Here is a 17,873-nt window from a genome sequence, read left to right as displayed (position 1 = left end):
TGTTTCGAGGGGTGAATCAATTAGCTTTGGACCGAAGAGAGTACCAGAGCTGAGCCAAAAAGTTGAGCACGTTATTTCGGGACCTTCTAGTCTTAGAGTTACCTCTATGATGATATCCTCAAGTACCTTGATATTTCTGATCCTCTGAAAAGCATTATTCTTGCAATGCTTCTTACTGTGAAGACACTCTTGAAGCAATTGACATTGAAGTGGCCCCTCCTTGCAGCAATCATTTCCTTCGATGGATAATTTTCCAAACGAGGTCGGGGATTTGATCACTGTTCTACAGTGGAATTGTCGAAGTCTTATTCCTAAATTAGATCCTTTTAAGATTTTAGTTCACAATAATGATTGTGATGCATTTGCTCTTTGTGAAACTTGGCTCTCTTCATATATAGATCACAAACAAACAGACATAACATATTGAATATTTCTGTTGAGTACACTGTGGTGGGTAGTACGCTGAACAGATGGCAGTAGTGGGTAAACGTCAAACGCAAGGGAATTGACTACGACACAGGTGGCGGTACTACCAACTACGATACTTTTAAATTTACCGTTATATGCTTGTTCGATGAGCAATTTGCGAGTGTTATGTCTGTTTGTCTGTGTATAGATCTTCCTTTTTATGATTTTAACATTATTCGACTGGATCGTGAGGATTCGCGTGGAGGAGGGGTACTTTTGGGCAGGGTGCCTTCCATTCATTTTGAATCAACAAAAGGGTTTAACAAATTATGGAATAATAAGATATTATGAAAAAAATTTGATTGTGTGAACAACAAGAAAAGATTGTAAAGTTTGTATTTGACACATAATACCTGCCAATTTTGCTACATGAGAGTCGCGATAAGCGATTTTGTAATTTATCTCACCCACTCTTCGCTCTTCAATCTTCGCGAAGAGGCGATCAGAAAAACGCTCATTGTGACTCTTTCAAAGCTAAATTTGCAGGTTTGATGTGTCAAACACAAACTTATCAATCTTTTCTTATTACTTACACATACAAAATATCATCATATTATCTTATTATTCCATAATTTCATAAAACATTTTTTTAGTCAAAATGAATGGAAGGCACCCTGCTTTTGGGGATCAAAAAATGCCATTCCTTCTATAGAGTGAATCTTCCACAACTTTCAGGTATTGAAGTTGTCGCATGTCAGGGTATTGTTAAAGGCAAGAGCCTTTGTATTGCTTCTGTGTATATTCCTCTCCGATTTTCGGTTAATCGAAAACAACTTTCAGATATCTGTTCAGTTCTTCCCACTCCACGGTTGATTATGGGAGATTTTAATTTCCACGGTACAGGCTGGAGAGAACTGTATGATGACAACCTTTCTACTTTGATATATGAACTCTGTGAAAACTTCAATATGACAATTCTTAGCAATGGAGAAGTAACACGTATGGCTGGACCATCCTCGAATGGTAGCAGATTTGACCTCACATTTTGCTCTAATTCATTATCGTTGGATTGCACGTGGACTGTAATCCAGGATCCCCCGGGTAATGATCAATTGCCGATCAAAATTTCGATTGCCAGTGTGTTCAGTCCGTCGGAACCCGTTAACGTCGCGTACGATCTCACCCGTAATATAGATTGGACAAAGTTCAAGACTGTGATCGATGAAGCCCTAACGTCGGTAGAAGGGCTTTCACCGTTGGAGGAATATAACTTTCTATCCAATCTGATCTTGGACAGCGCGCTTCAAGCTCAAACTCAGCCGTTTCCAGGAACGTCTTTTCGTAGGAAACCTCCTTCCCCTTGGTGGGTCCAGCAATGCACAGAGGTTTATCGTGAAAAGTCCGACGCGTTTAAGCTTTTCCGGAAACGTGGAACACCCAAGCATTTCGAAGCGTACTCGGCTCTTGAACGCGAACTCAAGAGCGTCATCAAAGCCAAGAAACGCGGATACTGGAGGCAATTCGTGGACGGATTATCGCTCGAAACGTCGATGAATACGCTTTGGAACGCGGTGCGAAGGATGCGTAACCGGTCTCCAAACAACGAGAGCGAGGAGTACTTGGATCGTTAGATTCTCAAGTTCGCGCGAAAAGTATGTCCAGATTCCGTACCGGCACAGATGATTCCTCACGAAACGACGAATCCAGTAGACGAGATCAGCCAACCTTTTACAATGATGGAGCTCTCACTCTTTCGTGTCGCAATTCGGCTCCGGGGGCTGATAGGATCAAGTTCAACTTGTTGAAGAACCTCCCAGACGTCGCTAAGAGGCGCATGTTGAACTTGTTTTGTCAGTTCCTGGAGCTCAATATTGTTCCGGATGATTGGAGGCAAGTGAGATTTTAGCCATTAAAAAGCCTGGAAAACCCGCGTCAGATCATAACTCGTATCGTCCCATCGCGATGTTATCGTGCATTCGAGAATTGTTGGAGAAAATGATCCTTTTTCGCCTCGACAAATGGATTGAGATGAACCATCTACTCTCTGATACTCATTTTGGTTTCCATAGGGGCAAGGGAACGAACGACTGTCTCGCGTTGATTTCCACAGAAATTCAGTTGGCTTTTGCTAAAAAAGAGCAAATGGCTTCTGTGGGGCTTTTGATTCAGTATCGGTTGAAGTCCTTTCAGACAAACTCCACGCTTGTGCCCTTTCTCCATTAATTAATAACTTTTTGTACAATTTGCTGTCAGAGAAACATATGAGGTTTTCTCATGGAAACTCTACAGCTTCTCTATTTAGTTACATGGGTCTCCCCCAGGGCTCATGTTTCAGCCCCCTTTTGACAATCGTCTGACAACTTGCAGACGACGGCGTAGTGTCTATGACAGGGCACAAAAAGGTCAACCTGCATCTACTTGGGCTATCCCAGCTAGGTATCGAATTCTCCACGGAGAAAACTGAGCTGGTCGTTTTCTCTAGGAAGCATAGCCCAGCACAACCGAAGCTTCAACTTTTGGGTAAGCCGATCACTCATTCCATGTCTTTCAAATATCTTGGGGTCTGGTTCGATTCCAAATGCACCTGGAGATCCCACATTGAGTATCTGAGACGAAAATGCCAACAAAGGATCAATTTTCTCCGGAACGTGGTGGGGAGCTAATACGCAAGATCTACCGTTTTAGAGTACGGTAGTTTTTACTTCCAGTCGGCGGCTAAAACACATATCATCAAACTGGGCCGTATCCAGTATCGTTGTCTTCGTATCGCGTTAGGATGCATGCACTCGACTCATACGATGAGTCTTGAAGTGTTGGCGGGCATGTTGCCACTCTCTGATCGGTTTTCGGAATTGTCCCGCAGGCTCCTCACCCGAAGTTATGAACCCACTGGTAATTGCAAACTTTGAGAAGCTTCTTGAGCTAAATCCTCCAACTCGTTTTATGTCATTGTACTACGTGTACATAACACAGGATGTCAGCCCTTCACAGTATGATCCTCATCGTATATGCTTCTCCGACTTCGGCAATTCAGTTAGTTTTGATTTATCTATGACGCAAGAGATTCGCGGAATCTCAGAGCATCATCGTTCACTTGCACCAGATCATTATTTTATTTTTACGGATAGTCTCAGTTCACTTCATGAGGCCGGTAAAGCACTTCTCGTATTTTCTCATGAAAATACGAAAGCTTCTAAGTGCTTTATCTTTAAGATCTTTTGTCAACACCTTTGCATGGGTCCCATCTCATTGCCCGGAATCGAGCAATGAGATGGGACCCATGCAAAGGTGGGCCTTAGCAAGTGCTGCTAAGGTGGGCGGCGGTGGAAGGCGATATTTACGATCGGCAAATCGCCTACGATGAATTTTTCTTCATTTATCGTCAACAGTCACTCGTCAGCTGGCAGAATAAATGGAGCGAAGGAAGTTTGGGACGATGGCTATATTCGATCATCCCTAAGGTGTCAAAGAGTCCATGGTTCAAGGGGTTGGATGTGGGTCGAGACTTCATTCGTATGACGTCTCGCCTCATGTCCAATCACTACTCGTTAAACGCTCACTTGTTCCGTGTTGGCCTGGGGGACAGCAATCTCTGTGAATGTGGACAAGGTTACCAGGACGCAGATCACATTATTTGGTCATGTGCCGAGCACCGTGGAGTCAGATCTGAGCTGTACGATTCCCTTCGGGCTCGAGGTAGACAACCTAATGTTCCAGTTCGGGTTATTTTGGCTAGACGCGATCTGGAGTTTATGAAACTCATATATGTTTACTTTAAGAATATTAACCTTAGATTGTAAGTTTGATTAACCTTGTGTTTTGTTTGTATTTTGTACGTGTGGGTTTTTTTGTGTATTTTTTTGTTTTCTAGATGAATAGAAATAAGTGCATGTTTTAGGATTAATTAAATATTTGTATCGTAAGCCACATTTCAAACCTCATTCTTCCTTTTCTCATCAAAAAATTGTAAATCTTCACTAACCTCGTATTCGATCCAGTTCCTTTAACTTTAAATATAAGACATAAATAATGTAAATTGAAAATGATAATTTGGCTCTGTAAAGTTTATTCGATTGAGCTTGTACAAATAAAGTAAAAAATATGGTTGGAAAAATATTCTGGATTATTAAATTGTTAAAAGAGTGCTGGAGGATCAAAAGATCCCTTATATGTAATGTTATCAAGCATAAATGCTAGTTCAGCTAGAAATGGGTTTTTTCACAATTATCACACAAATTACCGAAAATAAAATAGTAAAAATGTAACGTTTATTTCAGCATTTCTGTATTTTTGATACACAATCACTTGCCCAAACATTCGTACTAAAAATTGTCCTGTACGGCGATCAACCTTAAAATTGAAAACCTATCTCGAGCTGCGGTACAGAGAACATTCATATGATAAATAAATAGCTACTTTAAAATGTCTTTACACATCGAGCTGTACACTTATGAGATATCACTAAGTCGACGTCTTACGATGGTACTTTGTACATTACGTTTATCGGTATCCTACCGCTGAGTTTTAAAAAATACGGATGATGTGTAAAACATGCTCAAATTTGTATTGTTACGGCGTCTTATCGGAGATAAAATGCAACTTCCATCCTCAATTTTAAACTGATCCTTTTTAAGGAACTGATCTGCTGGAAAAGCATTCCGTTCGAATGTAACCTTCAGCTTTGCATTCATAATTCCAATCACATGAGAGCGACATCAGTCTCACACCAGCGTAGAGAGCTCGTGCGGTGAGTTCGTGGCAGTTACGTTACTTATATCGAGAGTGGTCGCATTGAGATTAGTCGGCATTCCCGGACTAACAGATCCGGTCGCATCTCGACCCATCAATGCATTAACCTTAGGAGTCGGTGGTGTTGCCGTTGCTGCCCGCATGCCTCCGTAAGATGGCAGATACGCCGAGTGGTTGAAGCTTATATGGGAATGATTCCCCGAGAGCGGAGTCACCGGAGTCAGCTGGGTCACTGGCGTGTGATTGTGATTCGCGTGGCTATGATGCAGTGCCATGTGGGTCGCGTGCCCGTTTTGATTGAGATATTGCATTGGGTGCGAAATCGTGCTAATCTGCGGCGAAAGCGTTAGATTCAAGTTCATCGGAGACTGGCGGACACTGATGGTTTTTTCACGTTGCCACACGAAAACGTTGTGCACCATGGCACCACCACAAAATACGATACCCACGCCGATCAGAATGCTTGTCACTATTGCCGGTGTTGAGTGAAACTGTGTAAAGGTGTAGAGAATGATTCCTGAAAATACGGAAAACTTTAGATATTGAGACCTACTATTTAGAATGAAATTGCCTACCTGTTAAGAAAATTGGAATTGAAATGAAAAATCCACCAACAGCACACACTCGGCTGACGCTCGATTTCTGAAGATATTTGTTACCCCTGGAAAAGAAAACGAAAAATGTGATGAGGAACAAGTTTACAACATTGAGACTATTGCAAGAGTTGAAAGCGTGTATTTTAAGGAATCTCATACACTCAAAAATATTACAAAACTAATATTGATTAAATTTTATGCATTTTATTATTAATCAAAATTTATACATTGGTCCGATTAATATTTTCTTCAAAACTATACTAAGTGCGATTATCGGAGTGGAATTCGATCAGTGTATATAAAAACGATCAAAAATGACAATTTTTAAACACGATGGCACTCGTAGTCGTTTTTCAGTTCACGTTGAAGGTGGTAACGTTCTCAAATGGTTCTGCAAACATCGTCCGCTCATTGATCGAAAGAAGCATATAAGCCTGCCGGAAGTGGAATCAGAGCCTGCCATCAATGGCAACCCTGTATCGATTAGCCAATAATCTGCTGATGCACAGTAATTTCTTCTATCTGTTCGACTTAATGGCCAAAGCGCTGAATATGACCATTCCGGGTGGACCAAAGTTTTAGCCGCCTATCAAAGATCAAAACGTTGGGTAATGATAAACCTGGGTTTCGATAATGATAATTTTATGGTACTGCTTTTGCTTTAATTGAAACTTTAATTTTTATTTTAAAACAATCATATTAAGCATTAAACGAAAAAGAAGCAGAAAATACATTCCCTCGAATAAACCGTATGTATGCATTGCAAGCATATTTCGATTTTATACTATGGCAGGCATAAATCATTTTTATACTAAGTCTGTATTCTCTCCCTTTATACCGACCTTTGCGTCGGCACGGAGAGTTGCGATTTAGCGTAACTTTTATACTATTTAGCTTCCAATATTTTTTGAGTGTACAGCACAAAATTTGTATTTAATTTAATGTATTCATAGAGGTCAGCTATTCAGAAGGCCCCACATAAAAAAGTTGTTTTCTGAAGTTTTGATATTATCTAAAAAGATTTATCATGTGCACTGGAGTAGGTCATTTCGCTTACAGTTGTCTTATGTCTTGTTTATTTTCGAAAACTGGTTTTTCGGTATTGAGAAATTTAAAACCAGTAAAAAACTAGTCACGGACAAAATCGCCCATAAATGCTTATAATCAGAAATTATGCAGTATTCTTCCAATTAAATAACAATGCAACCAAAATTATTGAGTCCACATAGCATATCCCAAGTAGCCAACAAGCCCATTAATTACCCTTTTTGCGATATCTCGAGTAACATTTGAAACAGGCCTATGTCTGAAACGTAAACAAACCGTGTTTTGATACTATTCTGATAGCTACACCCAACCGGGGATGTAAGATTCGCTTACAATTATGTGTGATTCATCATCAGAGGATGTTAGTGGAGACCGCATGAACCGAGGATGCGATATAGCTAGCTGCGGTCCGATGTAAGAAAATTGGAGACCGAAAAATGTGGAGTGTATTAGTGAGTGAAATTAATTATGTCGAAAAAAAATAGAAAAAAGGTTACCGACTGGACTCGAACCACGGACGTTGCGACTATCAGACCTGTGCTTTCTCCTCTGCTCTCTCCATGCTTCTGAATATGGTTAGCCTAAAAGCAAACATGAAGCGCTCATTTTCTCGCATGCTCGGCTTCGTATGCTTTTCCTGTTGGAGAGATTCGAGACAAGTGTGTGCGTCGTTCTACAATGTTCTACAATGTGCGTCGTTCTACAAGCTTACTGGTATAGTCGAAAGCGTAGATGGAACACGAAATAAAAAAAGACAAAAAACCATTACATCGCCTGCATGGTCAATTTCTAACATTCGTTGCGATGTTCATGAACAGAGGATGATAGGAAACGGAACTAACATTCATTGTAATAGATTTTTTGATTGCGTGTAGTATACGTTTTAGTTGTTTTTAATGAACTATACATTGGAATGAATGTTTAGCTATGTGAATGCGTGAGTTTTGGTTTGCAGATTCAAACGCGAGTTTATTCTCTCAGAAGGGCGCAAAGAATGAGATTTGAGAGTGATTTTTGGAACACTGCGACACGAGCAAGATTTTTTTTTCATTTTTATCTTAATATACATGGTAAGAAAAAAGTACCCAACGGCCAGTTCACTTTTACCTTCTAGTTGACTAGTTTGTCTCCTTTTCTCCTTCTAATGTTGTCAAAAACGGAGGAGCAAAACCACCCAACAGGGGCAGTAAAGTGTGGGAACCCAACGTTGAGTATAATTATATTTTCCTACTGTTGGGTACAACTAACTTATTTTTGCGTTGAAAGCTAGTGGAAAATTCCATACGAATTGCACACAAGTAAATGAAAACTACTTCGACCCGCTTTACCTACTTTTAGGTTCCTGCACTATAGTGCCGAGATGAGTGAAAATAACTTACTTTTGGGTACTTTTTTCTAACCGTGTAGAGTTTAAGCGTAATTCATATGATATGTATAAAGGGTGCAACAAACAAAAAATAGTCAACTCAAATATAGTGCATTTCTGTTTAGTGTGCACTTTAAAAAATAACAATCGTTGATTTTCGAAGGTGTGTGTCTACGAAATCCCTTGTCATTTTTGGGTTTGGAATTTTGCATTCAGTTTTTAAGATGACTTCCAAACAAGAGAACCAGCATTTTAAAGTTCTGCACACATATTCGTTAAATTCAAATCTTTCTTTGTGAAGGCTGATTTTAAACAGTTTCCTGGTCAAGAATGTTATACTGCAATCGGATCAGAACTAGTTCAGGACAACTTAGGCAAAAAATCAAATGAAATTTTCATGAACAATCATCAAGAGAAACCTCAAGAAAGACCCAGAATAAGTTGATAATGTGAAAAAAATCCAAATAAAATGGCGTACATTGTCAAATAACTTAATTTAACAATACAATAAAGTTGTGCAAAACTAAATCAACCGTGAAGTTCGTGTATTGGTATTTGGCAAAGCATCTAGAACACTAAGTGAATGTGATATGATTGCTTATCACAGAGTGGACTCAACAATATCGGGGCTTCATGTGCGAGTAAGCTGCCAAAATAACATCAAATAGATGATTAATGTAGCTGGACCATGACCGTTCTACATTTCACTCTGGAGCTGTAAGCCTTTTGGATCATTACAGTATCGCCACTCTGAAGCAAGCAAATCAACCACGTGGTTAATGAGAACAATCGTAGCTTAGACCTTTGCTTCGTCACCGCTCAGGATACTGCTCGGCATTTGTCTATGGCTGGTTATCCGTTGATAAAGACTGTTCCACACCATCCTCCTTAAGTTATTGCACTTTTTGTAACCAAATTTCTGAGGTCATTCCACCATGATACGTGATCGACAAGGCATCCAGAACGCTCGGCTTCATTTTCAGGATAGCTAAAAGTTTCACGGACATCTACTGTTTGAAGTCGCTTTACTGTTCCTTCGTCTGGTCGGTGTTAGAATACTGCTGCCCTGTATGGAATCCCAATTACCAAAACAGTGTACAAAGAGCAGAGCCTATCCAACGACGATTCATCTGGTTTGCCCTTCGACGATTGCCTTGGAGGGATCCTCATAGCCTTCCAAGCTACGAAAGCTACAACAAATCGACGTTAACGTTCAACCACGAGCACTCCGTAACAACGCAATGCTGAGGATACCTTTTCGTCGTACAAACTATAGTTCGTATGGTGCTATCAATGGGCTACAAAGGGTTTTCAATCGTGTTGCTTCCTTATTTGATTTTCACTTGGTACGCGAGACGCTGCGTCAGAGATTCCGTGATATATTTTCAAGAATTAGGAATTAAGTTGGACTTCACGGCCTTTGCAGCTTGTTACTTCTTGACTATATTGAATTTCCTAGTATTGCTTAATCCATCATTAGGACTAAACCCAGTCTGTTGATGTAGAACCAAATATACATATAAACAAAGAAACAAATAAACATAATTTTCTACACTCAATTTTGCGTGACTCCAGTGATGGCATTATCCTCACTCAAATGATTTTGTTTTGCTCTCAAGGGCTCCCAATATCACGTGTGATATTGGAATAAAATATCAAGCTTGATATTGATTTTACAAGCTCCTTTGCTATTGCGAGACTATTCATAACATGCAAAATTGCGGCTACGAGTTGACTTACACCAAAATAAGTTTTCATATAGTTTCCATTGGGAACGCACATGATATTTTTCCAATAACAAAATGAATGATTCGTATCTGAAATTCACATAACATTCATATGATCACATGAATTCTATGTGATAAATCACATAAATTTCATTTGACACATAAGGTTCATGTGATTTTGTAGTGCGATTCCCAATTATGGGATCACATGAAAATTATGTGGAATTCTAATGGATATTTTCCATTGGAAATGTGATTTATTTTTTGAGTGTACTACAACAATGATTCTGTTGCACATCGTTTTCTTAGAAAGACAAAGCTAGAGTCGGTGTATAATGAGTCACGCCAAGAGTGAAGCCAAGTCTACCTATTGAACTGTCAAATCGGCTACCTATCGTGCAAAGTAAATAAACATTACGATGCTATGAAAGGTCTACGAAAGGTATTGCAATGAAATATAAAATAAAATTGAAGAAATCATCGTAAACACGCAGCGAGCATTAAATGGTCATGGGATACGTTTGGTTTTGATCAGTAATGAGAATTTCTACTATTTTTTGATAAGATAATTTGACAAAATCACTGATATTATGATTCACTACAGCCGTTATTTTTGGTTCTCGCTAGAAGTCATTTAAAGTTGATGTAGAAGTCCTCTGTTGCCAAGTGAAAAGAAAGGGAATCCTTCGGAAACCGTGATGCGAGTTCAACTGTTTTTCTCTTGGCGTGACTCATTATACACCGACTCTAGACAAAGCATAGTTTGCAATCTCTCTTTAAGTGGACCCTACACGATTGTTTTTATTGACAATAATCGTATTGTCAATATATTGACGTCAATACATCCGTATTGACAATAATTCTGTATTCACATCATCAATATAATTGTCAATAATTCCCCTCCGCGTCAATATTTTTACGTGTGGGGTTCGCTTTACTCTTCACAGATAGCAGACACGAAGTTACTGCTGTCAGCAGTGATGGAAGTTTCGGTTGGTGTTAGGGTGTACAGCAAAAATCTTGAAACTCAAACTCACCACGGATTGGTGAGAATTGTAGCTGGTGAGTTTTGTTAGCATGATATTAGAGCAACCGTATCACAGCTTGTAATATCATCCGCTGTTATCTGAATGTTGATTTTTGTTTACGATACTCAAATGAGATTAGGCTCATTGGTGAGATTTGATCTTTTAATATTTTTCCAATACTGGACTGACTACTATTTGCTCGTTCCACCCTTTAAACCTTGTCAAAATAATCCCATAACACAGATTTATACATTTAATTTTTCTCATTATCAGACGTCAAATAGTTTTCGTTTTTTTCTAGGGTTGTTCAAAATCGGTTTTGCTCTGCCAAGCTCAATCGATTCTTTATCAGGTCCTGATCTTTCTCCCAAAATTTGAGCTCATTTGGTTGCGATCTCGCACTGCACTATCCCTTTGACGTTTATAAGGAAATTACAATGGGAAAAGTGAACTTTTTGTTCTTCTAGTCGTAGTCGTAGTCATAATAATATACGTGTTAGCTTGCTATCTGAACTAATATGAAATTTTCTCAGCTACAAAATCTGCTGAAAATCTGAAGGATATTTAGTTATAAATTAATTAGAAAGTTGATATTCTTCTTTAATGACGTTCGATAGAATTATTTACATCATCGTTTTGAATGAGGCTCAACGAATACCATATACATTTCAATTTAAGATGACAATCATTCTGCAGAGAGCATTACGCATTTCAACTAAAAGCCCTATACCTTCTCATAACAATGTTCATTCTATATTCGAGAGGAAAATCATTTGATTTCAAAACAACCATCATCCGGTTGCACCTATCATTCGAAGAAGTGTTTTAGATGTTTCCAACATACCATTTTGGGACAAAATCCACTCGAAAAATAGCGGGAAAGGTCAGGTTATGTTTAATCGGCCCACAATTAGGTCTAACCCGAGGTCTAACCCCAACAACAAGTTAGAGATGAACTAGCCTAAGGCTAAAAATCTCTTTAATAAAGAATTAAAAAAAAAAAAAAAAAAAAAAAAACCCAGCAACAAGTTCCTAGCACAACATGTCTAACTACTATAAACAAATATCAACTACAGACGACTGTTTTAGGGTAAGACAGGGTAAGGCGGTCGCCCTAAGCTTAAAGTACAATTCAACCAACCAACCTATAGGGGCAATGAGGGTAGGCGGCCACCCGGGGTAAGACGGCCACCCTTTGGATTATTGAAGCAATCAACTCTTGAAAAAAATGATGTAGAGTTCTTTGTTATAGTACAGTTGATGTTGTAAAACACATTTGATTATCAAGGTGAAAAGTCAAAATGAACAACAAAAATAAACATTATGGTTGGCGACAGCCGTCACTTGTTATTTTGTGTTTACGGAATTTAATGTTATATGTCTGCTCGATGTACTTACAGAACAAAATAGAAAGTTTTCTTTAAATTATTAGGTATTACAAAAGCTATTACAAGACTTGTACCGGGGTAAGACGGCCACTTTTGGATGGGATGTGCTATATCGCAAGGTTGGAACTGAATGCAGTAAATAACAATATCTCGTTTCTGAAATATATCAGGCTTTTTTGAAAACATTTCGTTAAACTTGGTCAAATTATCAAACGGTTTTTGGATGGTAGGTATGTAGAAAATTAATGTATTATACCTAGGTTCATAATGAAAACCATATTTTTTATCATAATGTGAAATCTAAAAGCGACTCTATTTTCGAATTAAGTATTTTGAATAAATTTTATTGTTTATTGTTTATTGTTGCCATACATCAACAGGCTGGCTGTAGCCCAAATGATGTTAATAATACTAATCATAAAAATAATAATAGTAAAATTACATGTCAAATAATCACAGAAAGAAAAACAAAGCAACATGGTAAGAATGTAAAAAAAACATTGATACTATGGATGATAAAAAGTTAAAACTTACATACCTTTCTGTGGCCTAAAGCATCATTATTTTTGTCAGTACTGAATAATTCATATTAAAGGCTTGTTAGCATTATCAGTGCTAATTAAATGTTTTTTAGCGTCTGAAGTGCTGCTTCTTAGTATACCAGTGGGGGCGACCCCAGCGTAGTGGTTAGCATCCATACCTCTCACGCCAAAGTCACGAGTTCAAATCTCACCCCCGGACAAGTCACGAATGACCCAAGAGCGTTAAAGTGACTATAATTATAAATAAAAAGTATACCAGTGCTGGCTTCTTCTAATTCTTCTTCTTCTTCTTCTTGACATTTCAAACTTATTGCGTGCTCTGAACTTAGTGTTCTAGATGCACTTCCACAGTTATTAATTGTGAGCTTTTTATGCCTGTACCATTTTTGCATAAGTATAATTGTATGACAAGTATAATCATACTCTATGCCCAGGGAAGCCGAGAAATTTTCCAACCCGAAAAATTCAGCCACCTTCATCCAGCATGGTCTTGCTTTGTAGCTGCGACTGAGCTCATAGGATAACCAGTACTGAATTGAAGCTAATTTAAGACTATAGACGAATGCTTATGGTTTTTGAATATGTTCCCATATTTATAGGCTATAGGCTTACTTCTAAAGTTACCTTGAACTACCGTTAGGTCGGTAGCCCGAAAGGTTTACTTTATTCGCACTGGAAATCCTTTGTGTCAGCAATTAATGTTTACTGTAGTTATCTCCAACAAACGGGATCAAATTAACCATTTTGCTCCACACATTGCCATCGCTTCCCAATCAAATCTTGATTGAAATCTTCTCAAAATATAAGGTTGCAATCTAAAATTACACTGCATAAATAAACTACATTCAAATTCAATGGTGCAGCAAATCATCACAGCTTGGAGTTGTGTAAAATCTCCCCTCCCATAATACTGAGCTATAATTGGCATAAACATCGAAATTGTTTACAAGCTTATTAACAAACATTACTAGTATAGGCGTTATTGCGTGAAATATCATGTAAATTTACGCCAAATCTAGTGTTAATTACGTGTGCGCTATATATAGCAGAAATTTACATAAATTTTACATACGTTGTAGAAAATATTAGTCGTTGATGAATGAATTGTTTTCCGTTAAAAAGTCACTTAGTAGCAGAAGAAGCAATCCAGCAGACATTCAAAACAGGTCAGCAAGATGAATGAAGGGAAAGTATGTATCATGGGCATACAATTTTCCAGTGTGCAAGGGACGCGCATTCTTTATCTTTATCGTACTTTTTGGTGATCAGGCTCTTCTTACCTTCCGGTGGTTGCAGGTGCACGAACTAATTTAACAGCAAACAAAAACTGGATGGCACACACCAGCAGGCAGCACAGGTTCAACGACAGCGAAAGGGCACATAGCGCCAGCGTCACATCGTAAACGATCGCGTAGTCCTCCAATACTGCAGGTCCAACAGTCGGTGGTGGTGGCTCGCGTCCACCGGGAGAAATTTTCAACAAAAATATTAACGATAATAAAGCTAACAAAAGAGACACTGAAACGTGAAAGAGAGAAAAAATTAAAATCAAGAATACTGAGTTATGGAGGCAACTTAACATAGAAATATCGTCGATAAATTAATCGAAATAATGCTTGCTCAGATCAAACATTATATTTTTATATTATTGCGATAGTAACGCTTTCGAACATTAAGTTTTCATCATTCAGTAACCGCCCATTTGATTAACACTCTTTAGACTGACTGACTGTTACATAATTGTTTCCAGCTAGGGTAAGTGTGCCAGTTTTGGCACTAGTGCTCCAGTTTTTTGGCCCTTGGGCAGGGAGGCGACAGATCAAAATCTCAATTCTAGATGGAATCTTCTTTTATTTCTCGCATCTACTTGCATCACTATTCATAATTTTGCATGAAATGTTCAGAATCGTCTTCAATTTTCTTTATATCTACTCAGCTAACCACAGCAAAACACATTTTTCCTGCATAGTAGATAGAGTCGCCCCCCTCAAGCAGGCTCACGATGAGTTTGGATAAATTACTCGTATCCGACCCACAGACTGTACTACACAGCTCATGAATCCCAATGAAGAGGCAAGGCCAGAATGTGTTAAAAATTATGTTGTCGACTTAAGGGATGTTAGCTTTTTCAAAAAACCTTGAAATAATAACTGACTAAATGAATGATGTTTCCCTCCCCTTGGCTAGTTTTTGCACCTTGCTGTTGGTGGGCGTTCTTAATTTCATGCTTTATAGTGGAGTGTTGGAGACGGTAGGTTTAGGGCCGGCGTTGCTGGCTCATGCCGCGATAGAATGGCGTCATGGGCAGGCAATGGGGATTACTAAGCTTCCCCTCTCTGATGAACCACTGCATGAGAAAACTAAAGATCTAGTTCAGCAGTGATAGTATCACACTTGTTACTCCTTTGTTTGAGAGCCGCGTTGTAGTACGCTTACGTATAGGCACTGACGTTGGGTGCGATACTGGCGAAAGAATTAGGATGTGGGGGTCCGCTTAGGGAGGCAGCTAACCTTTAAAGTTGTAGGATAAATCTTCCTATTTAGTCTTGAACTTCAAAAAGAAAAAGCAAGCAAACCAATAGCATTTAGCAAATTAACAAGGAAAGGAATAGTTTAGGAAATAAGTAAAAGTAGAGGTACGTGATAATTGATGAACTTTCAATCTTTTGTAGGTATTGTTTCCCCCTGAGTTTATTGTACTCGATAACTATATTATTCTCTCAATACGCGAAATCTCTGATATATGCGGTTAAAGCAGCTGAGTTAACTTATTTCTTCATGTTCAAGTACTTACATTTGTAAACAGCAGTCAATGTTAATCTATGAACTAAACCCTACGTGACTGTAAAATCGAGCTTTTCTTATGTGGTATTGCCGCATCGATGCATGTTTAACTTTTCGCGGCTGTCGGATTCAACGCGCCTACGTCTACGGAGCTTACGCAGAAGTGATTCGCAATTCGGTAGAGCTTGCCGAAAGTGTTTTGAGCTTATGTAGTTTAGAATTTGTTCGGTACGGTCGCGAAATGATTGATACTAAATTGATGAAATAACTAAATTGAAACAAAGCTCAATAGTAAAATAAGTAGAATATCTAGGGAGGAAACCAAAATTAATCAACTTGCCAACATAGGCTATCACATTTATTTTGGTGGCACTCTTTAAATGATAATTGATTTTTTCTCGCTTCGGTTGTCTCGCACGGCTATCGGAATTCGCGCGGTTTTCGTAACATACATAATTTAGATATTTCGTTCGAAACGGATTTACTTAGTCAATCGGTTTACTACGCGGATGAATCTACGCGCACACGTCACAGCATTTTTTCTATAACCATCTTGAAACAATACACACGGAATCCAGTGTTCAAGCGGCCACCATAGGCTAGTCCTTCTGCTGTATTGTCAAAGATAGAAGCAAAATTTATTCAAATGGATCAAGTCTTGAAAACTAAGCTGTCACGCAGCTCCAGCTTGATACCCAATAAATAATAATAATAATAAATTACTGATTTTTATTAACTGTGCTTAAATCATGAGCCCATATGTTTAAATTTGGAAGGGTAGGTGAATAAATCCACCCTGAATGTACAATTTTTCCTATTTCTTTCGTCGCAAAATATTCAGGAAAAAACTATAGCCCTTCAGAAGGAATTCACTTAGAAGATTACCAGAAACACAAATTTCAAATGTAAGTTATCGACCTACAATGCAGGGTTAAGTTTACATTGAAGTTTCATGATGTTTTCTTCGCTCGGAATCTGTGAGAGTTCAAAAATGAAAACATTGGAAAATAATAGTCGTTCATCTTTGCCAGATGAGAACCTGGAATCATGTTTGCAAATTGCGGTGACAGTTAATGGGATCAATATACAACGGCTGTTGCAGAGCAGTCAATAATGTCATGCTGCTCAATGAAACACTAGAAACACACATTACTGTTAGTTTTCAACTACCAAGAATGTTGGGTAGATCTTGGCAACAACAGCTTGAACGAGCAATCAGTCGTGGCAGGCGTCAATAGGGTGCAGAACTGGATGCAAGGGATGGTCGGAGGGATGAAGAACCTTTCGACAAGGTTGCAAAGACTCATTTCAGCTAAAACAATGTTTTTCTAAATTATGAAATAATTAGATGCCATGATCACATTTTGAATTGGTAGGATACAAGAAGAGGTTGCAAAGAATGTGTTTGACATATTAAACCTGTTTATTTCACTTCATGAGAGTCACAATCAGCGATTTTTCACAAACTCACTCACTCACTCACTCACTCACTCAGCGATCAGCAAATCGCTGATTGTGACTCATAGAAAGCAAAATTTGCAGGTTTTATGTTTCCAACGCATACTTTGTAACCTCTTCTTGTAAGTTACAAGTAAAACATGCCATCATACCATCTTTTGGTTTTATTATTCCGAAAAACATTATTTTAGCTGAAATGAGTCTTTGCAACCTTGCCTTTCGATCGCTCCAAGGTGCGTGTTGGCAGAGGTGGCATCGTCGGTCGTGCCCACTTACGACATCAGCTACACTTCGACGACTGCAGGTGCTGTAGCGAATACGTTCGACCCGATTCTGTCGTCAACTCTTCAAGGAGCGATAGGTGGGTCGGCAAACCTTCATTCGGTGACTATTTCTCCAGTTCAGCATACTCACAATCGCTCACGGGTTTACAATCCAAAATCGATCGCTTTCGTCTAGCTGGGGCAATACCAAAAGGTTTGGTTAGTCAAGTACCAATATTGCCACGACTAGGTAGAACCACTCAAACGAATGTTGTGATGGCCTGTCCTACACTCCCAACGGTGAGTTTTCCTTCACCATACCAGGGGTTACCAATCAACATGGGAGTAGTTAGTCAGCCATCGACTTTGCTACCACAATTACAGCCTTATCTGGGGGTGGCAACAAACGTGAGTCAACCAGGGGTACAGTCGGCAGTTTCCGCCTCACCAGCTTTTCATGGGCGAGCGATGAACAGCGGTGCAACATGTGGTAGACAGCAACCACTACCCTTTTCCA

General features: G+C 38.9%; 1 protein-coding gene across 1 annotated transcript in view; it reads right to left on the bottom strand.

The window, feature by feature from the left end:
- Positions 1-4,662: 4,662 nt before the first annotated feature.
- Positions 4,663-17,873, bottom strand: part of LOC135706925 (uncharacterized) — a 42,033-nt gene continuing 28,822 nt past the window's right edge. The window contains exons 3-5 of the mRNA XM_065228608.1: positions 14,132-14,369; positions 5,733-5,818; positions 4,663-5,674 (exon numbers count right to left, since the gene is read on the bottom strand). Of these exons, the coding sequence (XP_065084680.1) occupies positions 5,130-5,674; positions 5,733-5,818; positions 14,132-14,369 (869 nt within the window). The 3' untranslated portion in view covers positions 4,663-5,129. The remainder of the gene's footprint in view (positions 5,675-5,732; positions 5,819-14,131; positions 14,370-17,873) is intronic.

This window comes from Ochlerotatus camptorhynchus, unplaced genomic scaffold (genome assembly GCF_037179485.1).
Source record: "Ochlerotatus camptorhynchus isolate MF236.1 unplaced genomic scaffold, CSIRO-AGI_Acam_v1.1 ptg000295l, whole genome shotgun sequence".
NCBI classification, from domain to species: domain Eukaryota; kingdom Metazoa; phylum Arthropoda; class Insecta; order Diptera; family Culicidae; genus Ochlerotatus; species Ochlerotatus camptorhynchus.
Note: the sequence above shows the minus strand (reverse complement) of the source record. Positions and strands in the feature narration are given on the sequence as shown.